We start from the raw sequence: 20024 nt of genomic DNA, 5'->3' as shown, positions 1-20024 counted from the left end.
CTGTTTACACGGAGAGGTGCAGGCTAACTGGGTTTGAGTAGTTGCTCACCTGCCTGAGCCCTACAGCCCACTCTGCACTGGAAGGTCGGTCTGAGTGAAAAGAAAAACGGGGTGAATCGGCTAGCAAGGCCCTGGCCTTCAGTGCTCCTTTAGAGGCTGCGGAGAGCAGACGTTAGCCAGTGCCCTGGCCTCGCCTGTCCACCATCATTTTCAGCAGTTGAAGCGAGTAGCTCAGAGCCAATGAACGTTTAGACAATGACTCATCCAGGAAAGTCAGGCTTTGTCCAAATCCCTGAGTCTGCCCTGCTCTGGCTGCCCAGACCGTGGGGGAACTAGGGAATGAACTTGCTTGGCCAGCCTCCCCCTGGTGCCTGTCCTCTGTGGCCAATATGGGGAAAACACTCGTTTAAAAAAACTGAAAAAATAAAAAATGTGCATACCCTTCACGCACTTTCAAGAATTTACTCCAATGAAACCATTAGACAAGGGCATAAAGATGTGGCATTCTTTAATAGAATCATTTCCTTTAGTGTCCCATCAGTAGGGGATTAATGAAATAATTAATCAACTAAATAATTAAATAAGGTACTTCTATATCCTTACAATAGAAGTACCACATAGCCACTAAAAATAATTAGATTTTATGTGCATTCATCTGAAAAAAAAGTCCCCAACATATTGCTAAATGAAAAAATAGTTATACAAAAGTATAATTTGACAGAATTTTAATAAATATTTGACAAATATACAAGCATATTTTTACGTATGTAAAGATAAAATAATATGACAACCTCTGGAAAATCATGCAAAGCTTTTTACATCTGTGAAATAAATGGCTGTAAGGATTTATACCAAAATATTAACAGTGGATATCTCTGTGTTGGGGTGACTTTTTTCTTTCATGATATTTTATATTTTTGAATGTCTTCTAATGAGTCTGTATTATAATCAAAAACATCTCAGAGCACAATTAAGGTTTGTGAAATCCTGAGATTCCACCGTCTAAGGAAGATACTTTCAAATTGAAACTAACCCTCCAGCTGGTCAGTTTCCACATGGAAATTCCATCAGATTCCATCTGAGCTGTCTGTCCCCTCAGCCTCTTGGCTTGTCCCACAGTGAAGGCTTCCACGTTCCCCCTCTCCCCATCGCCGCCCCCTCCTGCAGCGCTGGCAATAGGAATAGTGGGTCACGCCGGGAGCCTGCCAGGACGAAAAGGTAGGAACGACACTGGGCATATGGGAGGTGACCCAGCTGGCTCCCTCGTGACCTGGACATCCCCAGTTCCACACTAAATATCCCTTAGCGATTTCCTGTTCGCTTGTCAACCGGTGAAGCCTCAGAAACAACCCAGGTTTCACAAGTGTGAGGCGCTCCCTACGGCTTCCCAGAGGTTGTCTTGCAGGGCATTTCCTGTTGACAGGAACACAGGAAGCAGCAGCTCGGGGGCTGTGTCCGGGAACATCTGTGTCTGAGGCCCTCTGCTGGTCAGCAATCCTGCCTCCTGCCCGGATGCCGGCTGCTTCTGGGGCTGGGAAACCGGCTCGGCAGGCAGGATGGGCCGTCATGTCACAGCCAACCGGGGCCTCATCCTAGGCGTTGTCGCTGAGACAGCAGAGCTGGATGTCAGCAATGTCATGGCGATCCCCAGTGGTGCTGGGGTTCAACACACAGAAATAGCGAGAGAAATATTTAAGCTATGGAGGAAAAAGGCTACTCTTAGGGGTAATACAAACCTGCTTTAGGATTTTTTTCTATGGATCTTAGGGAACTCCAAAGCTGAGGCTTTTATCTCTTACTCTTATCAGTGATTAAGAAGTGCACACTCAGGAATTGGTTTTGTTGACTGACTCCTTCTCCAAAATAACACGGTGCGCTTAAGCTTGACCGCAGCAGCGGGGATGGTGTTTCATTCGATGGGCCCGGCCAGCCACTCCAGCCTCCCCTCACACGCTGCCGTCTGCACACGTGCACACGCACACCCACACGCACGCCGTGCGTTTATTCGGCTCAGCTCGGCTGGCTCTCATGTTTTCAGGGCCCTCCTGGGTTGGCCTCTTCGTCAGTGGTGTCTCTTTAACTGGCCTGCCATCTGCCTGACGTTCAGCCTTCCTCCCCCTTTGGTGTCCGTGTTCGTTATTCCTGATTGTCTCCAGCATGTGACTGCAGCAAATAGCCTTATACGGACAAAGGGAGACTCCGCAAACAGTGGGATGATCAGGGAAACAGCAGGCTCTCATTGGAGGAGGAAACAGTGTTTATTCCAGGATGCCGAGAAGCATCTGTTCACCTGAGTAGGAGAAAAATCTATTTTGAAGCTCCCTTTATGTAAATGCCAATAAATGCAGTAATTAGGACTCCTCTAAATAAATGCCAATATAAATGCCAAAAATTGTTCTGAGGCAAGGCAAGTTACATAAATTGAGGCAGAAAAAAGGAAATAACAATAACTCAACAAGTGTTTTTTTCCTCTTTCATGAGTTTTCCCTCATCATTCACTACCAGCATCAGTTCTTCAGGAAATGAAAGGAGTGGTTAGGAAGAAAATTTGGAAGAGCAGCTTAGAGAGAAGGAGCTTTTGAAACCGGCCGCCGGCAGTTTGTTTCAGGTGGAGGTGGGCTGGGCGGAGGGAGGAGGAGGAGAGAAAGGTGCCAGGAAGCCACTTCTCTCACTCAAAAGAAATTCAATCTGAGCTGACCTTATCTTTGAATACATACTGTAAATAAAACCCCTCTCTCTTGTCTTTTTTTTTTAAACAGGAACCTCTGGAATTAAAATTCCCAAACATCTCTTATCCTGCCCTGGGGCTCTTAAAGGTAAAATCATTGTTTCCAGCAGACCAGAAGCACTGGCTGGGTTACCACTGGGGAATTGGAAAGATTTGTCAGGCCAGGAATTGGAAAGTGTTCCTTTTAGAATTCTTCTTCTCCTTTCAAAAGTATAAATACTTTCAATTTTTAAAGTGGGTCACATTTTATTACAGTGAAAACATCTGTGTTTTTCACTTTAGATCAACCTAACATAATAACTGAAATCTAAATTTCCACAAAATAGAAATTTCAGACGGGTGGTGTTTTACAAAGGGATATTTTTCTTCAAAAAAATGCGTAGCCAAAGGATCCTTTTAAATGCCAGCTCCTTATATTTGAAGTAGGTTTTGATTTTAAAACTTGATTTATATATACATTTCAGAAATACATGGCTCTTATGTAAAATGTTACACTCAATGTTCCACCCGTATCCAAAAATATTTAATACATTTACTGATACATTTATAATATGATTTTAAAAAATAAGACAGAGGCCGGCCCAGTGGTGCAGCAGTTGAGTTCACACATTCTGCTTCAGCAGCCCGGTGTTCGCCAGTTCAGATCCCGGTTGCGGACACGGCACCAATTGGCACGCCATGCTGTGGTAGGCGTCCCACATATAAAGTAGAGGAAGATGTGCACGGATGTTAGCTCAGGGCCAGTCTTCCTCAGCAAAAAGAGGAGGATTGGCAGCAGTTAGCTTAGGGCTAATCTTCCTCAAAAAAAAAAAGTTCCTTGGGTGTGTAGTCGTGAGGTTTAATCTATCCAGGCTTGCGCCCTGTGGCCTACTTCCTGGCGAAGCTCATAGTTGAGACAGACGTAATATGAAGGGGTGTCTGTCGTGTGGCGCCTTCCACACATGCACATCTGTGCTTCTAATGCAGACTGTTTCTGGAAGAATATACCAAAAAAAAAAAGGATAGCTGGTTTTAAAAGGGAAATAGGAGAGCTGGAGTGGTGGAGAGACTTTGCTGAATCCTGTATGGATTTTATTTTTACCATGTGTGTTAGTTTTTAAATAAAGCTAGTTTTCCACAAAGTAAATGCAAGAGACCAAACCAGTCAGGTGGATTATTCCAGTTGGACACTGAGTTAAACTAAAAAAATTGTATCCTGCCCCCTCTGGGCGGGGCACCAACTGCATCAAGAACAGAACAAGGTGGAGAAAATGATTTTTTGTTACCATTTCTAGAAACTATTTATGAATAATGTATGTGCTTATCCATTTAGGAATGATTGTGGAAGGAACTCAGATCATGATTGGTGTGTTTTTCCTACTTTTTTCCCCCTTTTGTTCCCAATTGAAGAGTTTAATCTTTGAAAGAAGAAAGATGATCTTAATAGGTTAGTACAATTTTAAAGAAATAAGAGGAGGGAATTTTCTGTTCTTTCAGGGCTGTCTCCACATGAATCCTGCTGAGAGGCTCACGTGTGAACAGCTGTTACAGCACCCGTATTTTGACAGCATCAGAGAAATAGGGGATTTGGCAAAGCAGCACGACAGACCAACAAGGAGGACCCTGAGACAGGCCCAGAAGCACCTGCCAGGGGTAAATACGGGGCCGGGCCTACAGACGTGTGCAGGGCTGCAGTTTCTGAGGCTCTTGTACCTGCCACCTGGGCAGAGTCTTCATCTGTACCTAAGGTGGCAGTCGCCTTGCCGCTCCAGAGTCCTCATTCCATTGCGAGGAAGCAGGTCACGTGATCTGCCAACCCGGGCCCCACAGACACCTGCCTCCCAAGGCTCCTTCTCCCTGGATTCTAACTGTGTCCCTGCCCACAGTTCCCTGTTGCCACACAGGGCAGGGGTGTTTGGCGTGATGAGCACAGGTCTCAGCCGGGTGCACGGGGGTCAGTGCAGCTGAGCGTGCTTCTTATGCTCCAGAAAAGGGAATCAGATTGATCCCAGGCAGCTTGCTGTCATCACGTTTACCTTTAGTGTTGACTGACATTCCAGATTTATCCAAAAAAGGAACCGTTTTCCTCCCTGATCCTTCAGTCGTCAGAGCCAGCTACGGTGAATGCCATGATGGGTGCTTCCGTGACAGCCCAGACAGGAGTTTAACCAGAGAACAGCGTCCAAGCTGCACACTGGGTGCCTGTGAAGAGACGTAATTGGTGTAAAGCGGCAGAATGACCTGCATTCAGTGTCTTGTCATAAGCAGAAAGCTGTCATAGCTTAGAATGACCGCAGTTGGAACCACAACTGCAATGAGCTGGCTGCTCCTGGTCCCTCTGGGTCTGCCCTTAGCTGTGAATGACCTTTTCTTAGTCTTTCCTTTTGCAGCCTCCACACTGAGTGGCATCTGGGTGGTGTGTGTGAGGTGTGGGGGAGAGAAGAGGGTGGATGGTCCGTTAGGAGCAGGTGCAGCATGAACTCCAGGGCCCCAAGGTAGAGCAGCGTTACCAAGTCAGGAACACTCTTGTTTTATTCTGTCATTTATGACCCAGGTTGCAAAATGGGCTGGAAATAGACCTTCCCTCCAGAGTTGCCCCTGTCTTGCTGTTTCTTTGTGTTCAAGAGTAAAGGGTTTGATGGACATATTTTTACTTGAAAGAATAGGGGAACTCCACTAATTTGTGTATCATTTGTAGGTCCTGAAGGATTCAACTATTTGATTTAAAACTACTAAAAAATACTCGCTTTTCAGACACCTAAGGCCAAATGGTAGAGTACAGAAAACAGATGCATGTCCTTACTTTCCTGTGATATTGACAATAAATTCAGATGTTTCCCCTGCAGCACAGGGAGCAGGTTCGCCTTTTTAACTCGGAGTAAGTGGGCACATGGCCTGAGTGCTGCACACATCAGTTGTCTTTGACACAAGACAAGGCATTGGTTTAAAAGACCCCTAAGGCCTCAGCAAGCTCTCAACTCCTGTGAACCTATGCTTTTGTGCAATAATGTTAGCATGTAGATTTTCCCTTCTTTTTCATAGTCTCTAAATTTTCTTTAATGTGGATGTTTTGCTTTTTTGTGTAAAATAAGCCTTTAAAAGGAAAAGCACAGACTAAATTTAAACATTTTGTCCTTTCTCAGGTCCTGGATTCTGTGCACAAAAAGCGTTTCTGTGCTGAAAAACTTATTTACCTCTTTCGCGATGTGTTATCAGTAATGAGAAAAGTGCCGGCATTGACCCTGATTCTGTGTTTGTATTTTCAGCTGCAGTGCCTGCCTCAGCTGACCACCAGTAGCATCCTTCCCGTCCTTGGTAACAAGAAGTACCACTGTTACACCAAGAAACCAGACTATCGATTTCCAAACATCTAAGGAGCTTGGAGATGGATGACAAAAAAGCGTTAATCAATGATTTGAAAAAATGAAACATACATTTGATTGAAATCACAATGTTGAAAAAACATCAGGAGGAAACAGAAGTAACTAACTGGGGGCAGCCACTTGGCAGGACTGGAAGGGAAATTCCAGAGGCAGTCTTCCATGTGTGATGGTGGCGTCCAGGGCAGGAAGGAAAAACTTGCTGAGATTTTCACTTGTATTTTTGTTGTATCTAAGTAGCTGGCCTTATGACCAGAATATAAACCGTATCTACTGCCCATACCTCTGGCAGAATTAGAGATGTAAAAAGGATTTGTGGGGCTGGTCCCATGACTTAGTGGTTAAGTTCAGTGTACGCTGCTTTGGAGGCCTGGGTTCTGTTCCCGGGAGTGGACATACACCACTCATTGACGGCCATGCTGTGGTGGTGACCTACATACAAAATAGAGGAAGATTGGCACAGATGTTAGCTCAGGGTAAATCTTCCTCAGCAAAAAAAAGATTTGTGTGTCCATTGTACCATATGCAACAAGTGAAAAGTCGATTACAGAGGGGCCAGCCAGGTGGTGTAGCAGTTAAGTTTGCTCACTCTGCTTTGGCAGCCCAGGGTTTGCTGGTTCGGATCCCAAGCGTGGACCTATGCACTGCTTATCAAGCCATGCTGTGGCAGGCATCCCACATATAAAATAGAGGAAGATGGGCACAGATGTTAGCTCAGGGCCAGTCTTCCTCAAAAAAAAAAAAACTTATAGAACCCCCGTATTTCCCTGGGTCTGTTGCCTTGAATCCTATCTCCTGCCTTTTCAGATTGCCTCAACATCATATTTGAGGAGAGTTTTAGTTCTTGAAATCAAAATGTTTAAAATTCCATTCCCTGCTTGCTCTCTTGATTTTTATATTTTAAAACATTTTTGGGGAGATTTAAGAGTTGCTCAAAATATTTAAAATCATATGGATTATCATAAAAGTGTGGTTCACATGCTTATATATTTAATGATGTGTTTATAGGCATTTCTCAATATGCTTTGCCTTGAGTAAAGGATGCGTCTTAGTCATTCTGCTGGGAGACAGATTTACCGTAACCCATCTCCATGGGCACAGTTGCCCTTCCCACAGAGGCACGGGCTCCATGGCTGACGAGGTGATCAAGAACAAGGCCTACAGGCTTGGCAGGAACAGGCCTGTCAGCATGAAAGTAATTAGTACTTCATTCTGTCCAGCTCGGCCTCCAACCTGGAGACAGATCGACAGGCAGGACTGGCTATAGCAATCTGGGTTTCAGAAGACACTGCTTGTGAGCTTTCACTTGGGCCATGAAAGACAGTAGGTTGCAAACTGATGTTTTCCCTGAAATATCTTTTTACACTATACATATGTACATATGTATATATACACACACATGCATATATATCCACATAACACGTGTATATATACCATCCTGGCAACTGGAAGATAGCTAATAATGAGAAAGTAGTCCAAAGTGATATTGAGGACTCCTAGCTTTGATTTGGCCTTGATTTTGCTCCTATTCAGAAAGCTTCTTCATGCCTGTTCCCTGGATACAGGGCAACATGGAGCTCGCATCTCACAGATCAGCACCATTTTGGTTGACGTCCTGCTGCTATTTCCTAGCAGTTCTCAGCTGCGGCGTTTGAAGTTGTAGGTTACTGTATCTTCAAAAGGTTTCTTCTGCACCCTATTTACTGCTATGTTGATTTTATTCATGAGAGCATTTGACCCTGTTCACTCACTGCTAAGTAATCCACCAAATGCTGGCGTTCGTTCAAGAACTCTGGCTCCCCCAGCCTGTTCAGTGGTTTCCTAAGGCCCCCGATGTCGGTAGCTCCTTGCATGGAGCTGATAGTGGATTCAGTACGAGTCCCAGGATTATCTTATTCTTGTTACGCAGCCTTGATTCAGATGACAGGGAAGGACATCCAACTTCTGTGAGTAGTTTATAGTTTTTGGGTTTTTTTCCTTAACCCAAAACAATGCACTTGACGAGGCAGATGACTACAACTGCCTAACTCATCTAGTAGTTTTGCTGAAAACCACGCAGAATAGAAAAGGAGCTCCAGACTAAACTGTGGTGAACCGTTTGCCTCACCACCCAGTAATCAAACCTGAGGGAGAAGTGTTCATCTCTTTTCTCTCGAGTTCTACTAAATGTATGCCTATGCTTAATTTCACCGTATCTGTAATCCTTTCTGCAGCATGGAATCATCAGTTTCATGAAGACTGTTCTACATCCTTGTCTTTTTTTTTTTTACTATTTTCTGATTTTTTTAAATGTCAGCTGCGATTATATTAGTAAATAGTGTATCATTTATGCTATGTGCTATTTACCTTAGCTTGTTCTAAACCCAACTAAAATTCCTTTTTCTTCCTGAATGTTGCATCATAGAAAGTGTTTAAAACTATTTCCACTGGGGGCTGGCCCCAGGGCCAAGTGCTTAAGTTCGTGCATTCTGCTTCGGCGGCCTGGGGTTTCACTGGTTCGGATCCTGGGCGTGGACATGGCACGGCTCATCAGGCCACACTGTGGCAGCATCCCACATAGAGGAACCAGAATGACCTGCAACTAGGATATACAACTATGTACTGAGGCTTTGGGGAGAAAAAATAATTTCTACTCAAGGTTGTATTCAACAACTTAATGTTCAAACCAAACATATAGAAGTCCACAAACAAGTTGGTATATGATTAATAACAGAATCAGGGCCATTTCAAGTGGGTAAAAATAAAGATCTATTTTTATCTATTTATGATATTCTTTATCACTGCCTTCTAGATATAAACTGAATTTTGTGCTTATATTTATTTTGATGTCCCTTGAGCTCATAGGAAGTAGTATCCAATTTATATAAGGGAATAAAAGTTAGTTTCTAATTGACAGGTTAAAATGTTCTGTTTAAGGCAGTTTCTTAATTTAAGCAAAGGGTAAGGACAGCTGGGCTGGTCTTCATGAATGTTCCCTCTGTTCCACCACAACCAGCACAACTATTTGAATTCAGCCAAGCATTTATGACTAGTTTTAAAAAACTTTACACACAGAAAAAAACAACAGACTAAGCTTACAAAACAGACAAAGTAGCCAGAGCTATTCATTCAGAGAAAGGGTGTGTATAATAAAGAACACAAGAATGAGCATGCAAATCCTGGGAGCAACATGAAGCCTCGTCAACCAGACCACTTGGTGTGAGTGGCTCCTCCATCAGTGGTCTGAAATGTAGCTTTCAGTGTTTCATAACTGTACATTCATAGGAACATGCTTCAATAACTTTCAAGTAAAATGTAACAAATTACTGTTAAAATACAATAAAGAATATCTACATCAAGAGCTATCTATATGAGGAATACATTCAAATTAAAATGCTACCTGGTTTACATTTTTCTTAAATGACTTAATGTACATAAATTCTCCCTTTCAACTTAGTAACTTGAGTGAGTCACATCTGAATATTTATTTTCTACATGATGGACTCTCTGCTTCTAAAATGTCATGGTATGGCATCCGTATAATTTTATTGATGATTATATAATATTTGTTGCTGTTTAGGATCACCAATTTCAAATGATACTTCATATTGAAATAAGACACTTATTGAATATTATTATTTTACTTCAAATCTAATTTTAGTTCCAGAGAAGGCAGTGTTGTTTTAAAGACTTGGACAAGGTTTTCTTTTTCTCTTATTCCAGGAAGATCACTTAACAACAAATACTTGAGGTTTCTGCAAAAAGAGAAAGAAAAAAAGTTACTTCAGTTTGGCCTTTACTCTTATAGCATTAAAATAAACTTGATTTATTGACTTTTAGAAAAAATTACACACAGAATGTGTTTCTATCACACTACACTTTCAAAATGACTTCTAGAACAGTCACCTGAGAGCACGACCTTAAATGAATTCACGCCAGGAACTCAGCCAGACTTTGGAAAGATTGGTTCTTCTGAACTACATCAGTAATTCTAGCTGGATCCTTCCAAATATTATATGTACATTATGGCACAGAAGTCCTCTGCATGTGAAATACAAAATATGAATCCTGACCCAGAAAGGGAAAAAAACTGGGGAAGTTCTTAAAGGAACTCAAATTTCTATTAAAAGATGAAGCCTCAACTAATGTACCAGACAATTTGGTACTTTTGGTTCTAATGTTTAAAGTTCCCCAAACTTCCTGTAATACTGAGGTTGCTGGCAGAACACGGGGAAACTGCTTTAAAGATGGCGAGGGCACTCAACGGCGATGCTCATCGAGAGCTGACCATAGCAGGCACCACACAGGGCTTTGTGTGCATGCAACTTTTTAAAAAGATGCTCCCTAAAAAATGCAATAAAACCATAACATATTAAGGTCGATAATTTTAACTGTTTTAAAGTAATATAGATGAAAGTTAAGTCGTTTTCTTAAATTACATTTTTCAGAACTGAAAAAAGACACCACCCCTCCACTGCTGTAAATGCTGCTCACTCACCTGAACATCATCAAGTTTCCACCAGGGCCCTGACCACATACCTCAGATGGTGCAAAGCTGCCACCCCTTTGTCTGTGACATTCCCACAAGAAATTATTTCCATTTCCAACACGCTTTTCTGTAAGTTTTCAAGTTGACTAAGTCTCTCCAAACAGGCATCCTCGATGTAATGACACTTGCAGAGCCTTATTTTTTCCACATGCTGTAGGCCTTCTGGGGAAAACAAAGTCCAGTTGAAGAATCTGCTGTACCTTTAAGATGACCAACTGTCCGAATTTGCCCAGGACTGCTGTGGTTTTAGGATTGAATGTCCCATGTCCCGGGAAACCTTTCAGTTCCAGGAAAACTGGATGGATTAGTCAACCCTCTAACCACACAAGGTATTCACTAGACAGGCTGCGCTGATGGACAAGGCCGGTCTGCACTCAGATGCCCTTGTGCTAGAGGAAGAAAGACCCACGCAAGCAGACGCTATGTGGATACGATTATTCCTATGTTACCGAGGGTTTCTCAGGACAGAAGTTTGACAAAGACGGCTTGACAAATTAAAGCCTTGGATTTTAAGTCAATAAACCACAGAATAAAGGCATGTAGAGACAAGCTTAGTGAGGGGAGAAAGAAGAGGAAGGTGTGACCTCTAATTTAAAAATAAGTATCAAGCACAGAAGGAAACTAACTGGATTGTACTGAAAGGGCACGAAGGACACACCCATGACCACAACCGCACGTCAACTGTAACAAAGTGTCACTGCGACCCACAGCATTTCCCATAAGCAAAGGACAGGCAGTTACCCATGTGGTCAAACCCAATGTTCATGATACAGGAGTCGGTGGCGTCGATCGCCTGAATCTTGTATTTGTCCAGAGGGCCTGTCGGGAGGTGGTTGTAGTCCTTCTGCCACCTCTCCTGGCCCTGGTAGCGCACCATAGCCCCACAGCGCAGCAGCCACTCGGACGCCGCCCTGTCGGGACCAACGTCCCGGATGCGTTCGTGATCCACTCTGTCGGCCGGAGGACAAAAGCAGTTAGCTTTCACCGTGATCACTGGCTTCTTACCTAGATTCACCAAATAAATACAGAATAGCAACAACTTTTCATTTCAAATGAGGCGGGAGAGACATATATCAGTGAGGGCCACGTAAAAACATACGATGGCTCTGCCTGCTACCCTGTATGCTTTTGTTTTTGTTTCCAAGTGAACTCTGTCAAGACATGCTATTTTGATGAGTTTATCAGGCCGACATGAGTCTTCATGGGTTCGTGTTGCACAGTAGCTTGACACCAGGAGGTACTCAGTAACTACGCACTGAATGAATGACTAGACTTGGTTATCATTTTTATTAATGATACAAGATTAAAGAGGGAATAATTTTGAACCTTTGTCCAAATTAATGTCATTTAGTGATATTTATTAATGTCTACATATGCCTGTTTCTCTAGTTAGTGGTGTGAGTGCTGTATTAGGCAAAGAGGAGGTTAGTTTCATTAGTTTCAAAATATTTCTAAGCATGCAACCCACTGACTTTTCAAAAACTTGAGTTTCCTGGATAGTATTCAGAAGGCTAACTACATCCCTTAAGAAGCCATAGAATAAAACATTCTAAAAGTACATTTACTGAGCTTTTCTTATCATACAATAAATGTTCATTTTAGAAAACCTGGAAGGCATCAAAACGACAAACAAAAGAAAAATCACTGAAATCCTGACCTGACAGTCACTGTTCATATTCTGTCATCTATTTTTCTGGTCTTTATTGAGTGCTTGTGTGTATGTTTTATTTGTTTGTTTTTAAACAAAATTAGGATCATACTGCATACATTGCACAAAAACATGTGAAATACAACAAATAAACAAATTAGCTGCTGGGAAGTCATCGAGCTGTAACAGTCCCCAAGTTTCTTCACTTTGGTTGAGTAACTTACTTATTAAACACTGCATTCAACCAGCCCCAGAAGTGTCTGGAGTCACATGACCATGGGAGTTTCTGTAAGCCACACAACCGCTGGGAAATTGTTCCAAACAGCATCATTGGATCTAGACACACAAAACAGTATTCGTATTAGATCATCAGCTGGCAATCTGAGTCCCATACACATAGTAACTCACTCCACAGCTTCAAAGTCAAGACTCCGTGCCGAGAAAGCTGATGACTCGCTTGCCCCTCAGTAGTTACTGGGCAAGTCACTCTGGTCTCTGTTTCTTGGTTTCTTTTGCTGCAAAAATGAGGGGCTGAACTGGAGGGTCTCCATGGTTCCTTCCAGCCTTGACGTCAAGTCCCATTGTTCAATCCTCAACTGGAGCTGGCCTGCAGTGTTGCCACCTGGTGTCCACTCGGGCAGTGCACCTACAAACTTGCTGGAACCAGCTCCACTTGCACTCTGCATTTCCAGTGTCACTGTGACAGACAGTCACCAGGGGACAACGTGCGGAGGGTAAGACACTCACACGCAAGAAGAGGGAGGAGACACAGGCAGACCTCCCCATGGCAGGCTGCAATCGTGCCAGCACAGCAGTCAAAGCACTGCCAGGGCAGCCGGGAGAGACAGGCCAGGCGGGGTCAGCTCTCCCACCTGGGCCTTCTCATTTGTAAGATGAGACGATTTGCTCAGATGATTTCCAGCTGTAAAAGTCTGGAACTGTGAGTTGAGACAGAGATTTCTGGATTGGGTCTCCACGTGATTAACCTCAATTCGAGTTTCTCTAGTGTGCGCCCGGTGCAGCAAAGACACAGACAAACGAAAGGTGGTCTCTGCCTTTGAGGAGCTGACGACCGAAATCAGGCTGCAGTGAGCGAAAACGAGTCACCAGGTCCTCAAAATGCATGACGGAACCTGATAAATATCCCAAAGAGTGAAAATAAGGACAGACCAGGGTTTCAACAGACACGGATGCCAGGAAAAGTTCTGTCGGGTGACCAGTGGAGGCCGGAATGTTTCAGGCTGTGGTGGTTCACTTTGGGCAGCACGTGGGGCCAGGGGAGGAGGCCGACAGTTTACGAAGTCAGGTCAGGAGGGCTGTGGCACGGTCGGCCAGGCGTTTGCACGGTCTTCTGCAGGCAGCCGGGAGTCAGCGAGGTTTCAGCGCAGAGCACTGGACTGTCGGAGCTACGACTCGGGAATACTACTCAGACAGCGGCAGCAAGGTCGAGGATCAACAGAACAGGACAGAGAGTCAGCTAGCCAGGGCTTTTCCCATGGTGCCGGGAAGAAAGGGAAGGGCACCGCAGAGGGCACTCCACATGGCCTGGGAGGGAGACACACGGCAACGGCCAGAGGCGCTGAGGATGACGTAAGCTTTGGTCCTGGGTCACTGGTAGATAGTGATGCCATTAACAGAAATCCGGGTTGTGAGTTCAGGGTTTCTCCCCCCAGTTTTTTATATTCTAAATATGAAGTGTTGGCAGCACTTCTAAGTGGAAATGACCAACAAATCATTAGAATCACAGTCACAAAATTGTAGAGCTGGAAGGAACTCAGGCCACCCAGACTAAACCTCTCACTTAGAGATGAGGAAAGCGAAGCCCTGATAATAAGAAACTTGCTGACACCCTAAATCCTTTCTGGAACAAGGTGGGGTATTAATAAACGCACGTGTTTAAAAGGACTTGCCCAAGCTTTCATGGCTAAGTGGTGGCAGCGCTGAAATGCAAACCTAGTTCTCTCTCCTACCAGACCAGGGCTCCTTCCTCAGTCACTGGATGGTTCTAGAACGCAGGAAATGATGAGGAACAGAAAGGGGCCTGAGTGGGAACCACCTAGAGCTGAGGCAGTGACTGAGGATGCTGAGAGAGACGAGGTCTGAGGGCAACTTGGCGCACCTGCCCTCCGCCCTGTCTGCCATCACTCTGCCTTCCTTACTGCAAACCTCCCGCTCCCACTCCCAGGCCCTGGCCACTCCCGCTTTGTGTTAAAGCTCTCCCCTGTGCCCGCCTCTAACAGCTCCATTGGCTGCAACTTCATTTACACATCTGGGCTTTCTGCCTTCAACTCAGGCTGCTCCCTCTACTTACTGTCCCTTCCCGGCCCCCCATCCTGACTGTGGAAATCTTACCCAACCTCAAGACCTTATTCAAATGCCATCTCCATCCACCCATCCATTCATTCACTCAATAAATATTTACTGAATGTCTGCTAAACTTAGTGCAAGAGATACAATGGTAAGATAAAAAACAAAACAAACAAGGAGAGACAAACATTCCTGTCCTCATAGAACGTACAGTCTCGTGAAGAAGACAGACAACATGTAAAGAAAGAACACGCAATATGGTGTGTTCACAGAGGGATGAACGAGTCTGAGAGCCTGGAGGAGGGCGTGAGGGCGAGGCTTCACATCAGAGGTGTCCTGTGAGATGCGTCTTACCGTTCCCAGTTGGGCAGAAGAAAGAAAAGTATGCAGGGAGAAGAGAAGAGCAAGGACCACATCTCATTCTTTCCCGTGTCCTTAGCACCCGGCACAGTGCCATCTCCCTGGTGCCAGCGTGAAATGAATATTTGCTAATTAAGTCTCCAGTGGCTGGTAGTTTTCCAGAGAGAAAGGGAGAACCAGAGAGACTCACTGAGCAGGTAAATGAGAGCAGTCCGTGAGAACTGAAGTACCCTCACCAGATTCACTTGGCCCACCTCATAACTCAGCTTAAAGGAAAGGCCACATTCACCCCGGCTGTGATCTCTAAAAATACTATTATACTTAAAATAATTTAAACGTAAAAACAAAATTTTTAGGGGCCGGCCTGGTGGCGCAGCAGTTAAGTGTGCATGTTCCGTTTCAGCGGCCCGGGGTTCGCTGGTTCATATCTCGGGTGTGGACATGGCGCCGTTTGTCAAGCCATGCTGTGGCAGGTGTCCCACATATAAAGTAGAGGAAGATGGGCACAGATGTTAGCTCAGGGCCAGTCTTCCTCAGCAAAAAGAGGAGGATTGGCAGCAGATGTTAGCTCAGGGATGATCTTCCTCAAAAATAAAAAACAAACCCAAAATTTTTATTTGGCAATAAGGGTAAAAAAATAAAAACTGTGACTTTGCTAATTGATTTCAGGAATTGCAGCGGAATCCAAGCAGCCTCTGAGACTGCTTTCTGCAGGGGAAGAGGAGACCTCTACTGGCCAGTGGTGAATTTAACACTAACGAATTAGAAGAAAGCAGTAAAAAGCAAGTTAAAAAATAACCGCTACTACATTACTGCTGTGATAAGTAATCCAGGAATTAAAATCCTTAAAAAACAAAACCAAACTTCTTCTTACTATCAGAACATGGCTTAGGGCCATAAGTTTGAACAGATGTTTCTAAAAGTTGCAATTATGTTTGTGACTTACAGAAGGCCAGACCTCTAATGTGGGACTCAAAATAGGATACATACAGTGTTTCTGAGTCAGTTTGATTGAGAGTTCTCCTATTTGCACAAAAACATTAATTTTTTTTTTAAGAGTCGAAGTTCTGTTTTCATGTATTAAATGTAATTACTATGATGGGCTATTCAAAGTGATGGCTAACTTAGTGGTCAAAAAACCTAGTTCTCGAGGGTGGTAAAAATGAGGAGAGAGGGGTGGGTGGCATCAGAATTAGGGTGATTTTTCCAAAATTACAACCTGTCTCACTGCAAATCACTCATTATTGATGCCAATTCTTATTACTGAAGTGTGTAGAGTCTAACAAAATAGAACAGAGCAATTCATTAAGAATTGGAAGCAAAGGTCCCAAAAGCCATTCCTAGCCCGACATTACATGGCAGTCATTGAACTAACATCTTACAGGTTCTGACACAGACGGAAGATGAACAGGAATTCTCAGCTGAGGAGGTGTCATGAATGCAAACGTCCCCAACCAAAGACATTATAGGGTGTGTGAACGTAAAGTGAGCTCTTGATTTGAAATTACTTAATTGAAACAAATTAAGGTACGGTCATGCATCACTTGATGATGGAGATAGTTCTGAGAAATCATTAGGGAATTTCATTGTTGCACAAACATTATGGAGTATACTTACACAAACCTAGATGGGACAGCCTACTACACACCTAGGCTGCATGGTACTAATCCTATGGGACCGCTGCAGTATAAGCAGTGCCTCACTGACCAAAATGTCACTATGCAGTGTACGACTGCAGACTGAAACCTGGGGAAAGGGCAAGCAGAAAAAATTTTATAAAAAGGGCATGTGTCCTGTGAGTTCTCTCCCCTTGCTAAACTAAGCAGCACACAATGAAAAATCACAGGACAGTAAAAGAGCCACTACCACAGGTCCAGGTGGCCCATGAAAGTCTGACCCTAGAAGTCTATCGTTCTGTATTCAACCTAATAACAAATCAAAGACATCCTGTGCAAACTGAAAAATAACCATTTCCTCTACATACCTAGTAGAATGATTAAAATAAATAGTGACACCACCAAATGCTGGTGACAATGAGGAGAAACTGGATCACTCAAACATTGCTGGTGGGAATGTAAAAAGGTGCAGCTTCCTTGGAAAACAGTTTGTCAGTTTCTTACAAAACTAAACATGTGCTTGTCATATGACTCAGCAATTGGACTCTTGGGCATTTATCCCAGAGAAGCAAAAACAAGTTCACACAAAAAGCTGTACACTAATGTTCATAGCAGCTTTATCCAAAATAGCTAAAAACTGGACACAACTCAGATTCCTTCAGTGGGTGAACGGTTAAACATACTGTGGTACATCCACACCATGAAATACTACTCAGCAATAAGAAGGAATGACCTATTGATACAGGCAACAATCTGGATGGATCTCAACAGATTATGCTGAGTGAAAATAGCAATTCCAAAAAGTTATGCATTGTATAATTGTTTATATAACATTCTTGAAATGACACAATTTTAGAAAGGGAGAACAGATTGGGGCAGGAGGTGCCCTGGCACAAGGGAGGTGTAGTTACAAAAGGAAAACTGGAGGATCCTGGTGGTGATGGAACCGTGCTGTAGCTTGACTGTGGTGGTGGATACAGGAATCTACACACGTGATAGAAACTGTGGAACTAACCGCACACACAAATGTGAAACTGGGGAAATCGGAGCAAGATCAACAGATCGGTCAAGGTCAATTTCCTGGTTGTGATACAGTACCATCCTTTTGCAAAGTCTTATCCCTGGCGGGGCTGGGTAAAGGGTACACAGGACCCCCACGGGTTCTTATAACTGCTTGGGAATCCACAAGGATCTCAAAACAAAACACTGAGTTTAAAAAATTACCATCTCGTTTTTTTCATTTGTGATGGAACACGCAATGACAATCTACATTGTTTTCACACATAAAGCAAACCACGGACAACTGTCCAGGCGGTAAAACCATTTAAACACACTAAAAGCAGTCATCCACGGAGAACTTCCCTGGCTGACGCCTGCGGGGCCGCCGCCCGCCACCCCACACGAGCCTATGGGCAGCGCGGCCGGTGCTCAGTTCCCAGAGGGTCGGAGGCAGGGGGGTGAGCTGACCTCCCCAAGCCCGACTAATGACCCGAACCAGATTCACACAAAGCCCTCCCAGCAAGACAGTGCATCACTCCATCTTTGTTCTGATCAGCTGTCTCGACCCTAAAAGTTAAAAACGGCGGGAGCGCTACATGATGGCAGAGACCGAGCCGTCTGTCCCCTTGGGGCCCGTAGTCACAGGACCAGGAAGGACTGGAGGCACAAAAGTCCAGAGAGCGCAGCTGCAGAACAGACAGCCTGGGACTGGGCGGCGGGCGCGGCGCCGGGAGGGGCAGGAGCCTCGGGGCCGGAGGGCGGGGCCTCGAGGGGCGGGGCCCGCGGCTGGGGCGGGGCCTCGAGGGGCGGGGTTCGGAGCGGGCCGGGGACCGCTGGGCCTCCCGTCGTCACACCCAGATCTCCTCCCGGGGGCCCGAGTCCGCTGGGCGGTGAAGGTCGAAGAGCCGGGCCCTGCTTTCAGCCACCCCGGCGACGGGAGAGGGGCAGGGGCAGAGCGGGAGCACCCCCCAGCCCCGCCCCGCGCGGGCCTCGGACCCCTACTCACAGCGTCAGAGGGAGGGAACGAGCCAGCGAGCGTCCCCGCGTCGACGGCGGCGCGGCCTGCCCTCCGCCCCCCGCCGCGCGCGCCCATTGGCCGCCGGCCGCGCTCCCACGTGGGGCGGGGGCGCGCGCCTGATTGGCCCCTGCGTGGGGCGGGGCTGGAGCGCGCGGGGCCCGCAGAGTCGCGCTGACGGGGTCGTGGCGCCGGTCATGGCGCCCGCGCTGCGCTACCTGGGCGGGGCCTGCGCGCGGGCGCGCGGGGGCTTCTCCGGGGCCTTGGCCTGGGGTTGGGGGCCCGCGCCGGGGGCTCCCTGGCCGCTGGGCCGCGGTGGCCGCAGGGCCAGCACCAGGTGAGTCGCCGGCGGCCAACTCCGCCGCCCGCGCTGCCGCCTCCAGGTGCCTCGTGCGGGCCTGTGCCCTATTCCACCCCTGCCCCTGTGCCCCTGCCCACCCCCTGCCCCTGTGTCCCTTTGCACCCCCTGCACCCCTGCTCACCCCCGGCCCGTGTCCCTATTCCACCCCTGCCCCTGTGCCCCTGCCCACCCCCTGCCCCTGTTCACCCCCGGCCCGTGTCCCTATTCCACCCCTGCCCCTGTGCCCCTGCCCGCCCCCTGCCCCCGTGTCCCTCTTCCACCCCTGCCCCTGCTAACCGCCTGTCCCTATGTCCCTATTCCACCCCCGGCCCAGGCGCGGGAGGAGGTGGCGTCCTGTGGAGCCTGGCTCAGCCGGCCGGACCCTGGGCTCCCTGCAGGAATCACGGGTCGTGTCAGTGGGCCGGAGAAAAAGCACGAGGGACGTGGTGCTGAGTGGAGGTCAGGAGCAGCTCTCCTTTCCTCCCTGTCTACTCTGGGCTGATTACCGAGGCTCCTGACGGCTCAGCGGTGACCAGGGTCTTAGTGTCTGCCGCAGGTGGTCGTTTGAGGATTAAAGGTCCTGGCGCGCTGTAAGCAGTCAAAAGTGCGGTTTCTTAGCTGGCGTCTCTGGTGTCACTTGGAAGATCTGGCTCCGGTCTTAAATCAGTCGGATCCTGGCACAGGCTGCATCGAGGTGGCCTGGGGGAAGCAGTTCGGGTGCCAATTGAAGCCTGCAGAATTCAGTGTCCTGGGAATGGAAGTTTGGAGGTCACATCGGAAACCACTGTTTTTCTCTGCTCTCCGTAGAGGGAATGGTTTATGCAGAGGCTTTAAAGCTGCAAAGCTCTTGGCTCTTAGGAGAACTAGAAGGTGGTCAAGATGAGGTTGATGAGCTTAGCCGGGCAGAGATGGTGTGGGATGACACCAGAGAGGGGCTGCCTGGCTGCAGGGTTTTTGTTTTACTTTAACTACACGTTGAATTTTATTCTAAGAGCGTTGGGAGGCTTTTAAAGGGTCTTAAAGAAGTAATTAAATGTCTCAAAAGTTGACTTTGGCTGCTGGGTGTTAGCGGATTGGACGGGGATTACAGTGGCCTAGGATTGGTGATTCATTGTAGGGGTATG

General features: G+C 46.1%; 3 protein-coding genes and 1 long non-coding RNA gene across 17 annotated transcripts in view; 2 read left to right on the top strand and 2 right to left on the bottom strand.

Annotated features, from left to right (window-relative positions):
• The window catches only part of CDKL1 (cyclin dependent kinase like 1), a 54374-nt gene extending 47417 nt beyond the window's left edge, over positions 1 to 6957 (top strand). For all 3 annotated transcript variants that reach the window (XM_014854269.3, XM_070504338.1, XM_070504339.1), the window contains exons 7-9: positions 2760 to 2816; positions 4205 to 4360; positions 5974 to 6957. In XM_014854269.3, coding sequence (XP_014709755.2) covers positions 2760 to 2816; positions 4205 to 4360; positions 5974 to 6081 — 321 coding nt within the window. In that variant the 3' untranslated portion in view covers positions 6082 to 6957. The remainder of the gene's footprint in view (positions 1 to 2759; positions 2817 to 4204; positions 4361 to 5973) is intronic.
• On the bottom strand, positions 709 to 4991 carry LOC139044562 (uncharacterized). The gene is made up of 2 exons (XR_011501599.1): positions 4744 to 4991; positions 709 to 2290 (listed from the first exon to the last, which is right to left on the bottom strand). It is a non-coding gene; the product is annotated as an uncharacterized lncRNA (long non-coding RNA).
• A 2133-nt stretch (positions 6958 to 9090) lies between the features above and the next one.
• On the bottom strand, positions 9091 to 19703 carry DMAC2L (distal membrane arm assembly component 2 like). 5 transcript variants are annotated; one of them, XR_011501593.1, is made up of 5 exons: positions 18552 to 18636; positions 12488 to 12599; positions 11357 to 11565; positions 9973 to 10777; positions 9091 to 9821 (listed from the first exon to the last, which is right to left on the bottom strand). XR_011501593.1 is itself a non-coding variant. In XM_070504340.1 (5 exons), the coding sequence occupies exons 2-5, from the start codon at positions 12592 to 12594 to the stop codon at positions 9707 to 9709; spliced, it is 600 nt and encodes a 199-aa protein (XP_070360441.1). In that variant the 5' UTR covers positions 12595 to 12599; positions 19407 to 19703; the 3' UTR covers positions 9091 to 9706. The 5 variants fall into 5 exon arrangements, 4 of the variants coding, with proteins under 4 accessions (XP_070360441.1, XP_044621547.1, XP_044621546.1 ...); XM_070504340.1 differs by lacking the exon at positions 18552 to 18636 and adding an exon at positions 19407 to 19703 and having other exon boundaries at positions 10606 to 10774; XM_044765612.2 differs by lacking the exon at positions 18552 to 18636 and adding an exon at positions 19407 to 19695 and having other exon boundaries at positions 10606 to 10777.
• The window catches only part of L2HGDH (L-2-hydroxyglutarate dehydrogenase), a 40152-nt gene continuing 38771 nt past the window's right edge, over positions 18644 to 20024 (top strand). For 2 of the 8 annotated variants that reach the window (XM_044765608.2, XM_044765609.2), the window contains exon 1: positions 18645 to 18897. In XM_044765608.2, coding sequence (XP_044621543.2) covers positions 18758 to 18897 — 140 coding nt within the window. In that variant the 5' untranslated portion in view covers positions 18645 to 18757. Of the gene's footprint in view, positions 18898 to 19234; positions 19360 to 20024 lie in introns of all 8 variants that reach the window. The other 6 variants (XM_070504336.1, XM_070504334.1, XM_070504335.1 and 3 more) reach the window with 5 other exon arrangements.

Source organism: Equus asinus, chromosome 2 (genome assembly GCF_041296235.1).
Source record: "Equus asinus isolate D_3611 breed Donkey chromosome 2, EquAss-T2T_v2, whole genome shotgun sequence".
Classification (NCBI taxonomy): domain Eukaryota; kingdom Metazoa; phylum Chordata; class Mammalia; order Perissodactyla; family Equidae; genus Equus; species Equus asinus.
This window is presented reverse-complemented; position numbering and strand designations above follow the sequence as displayed.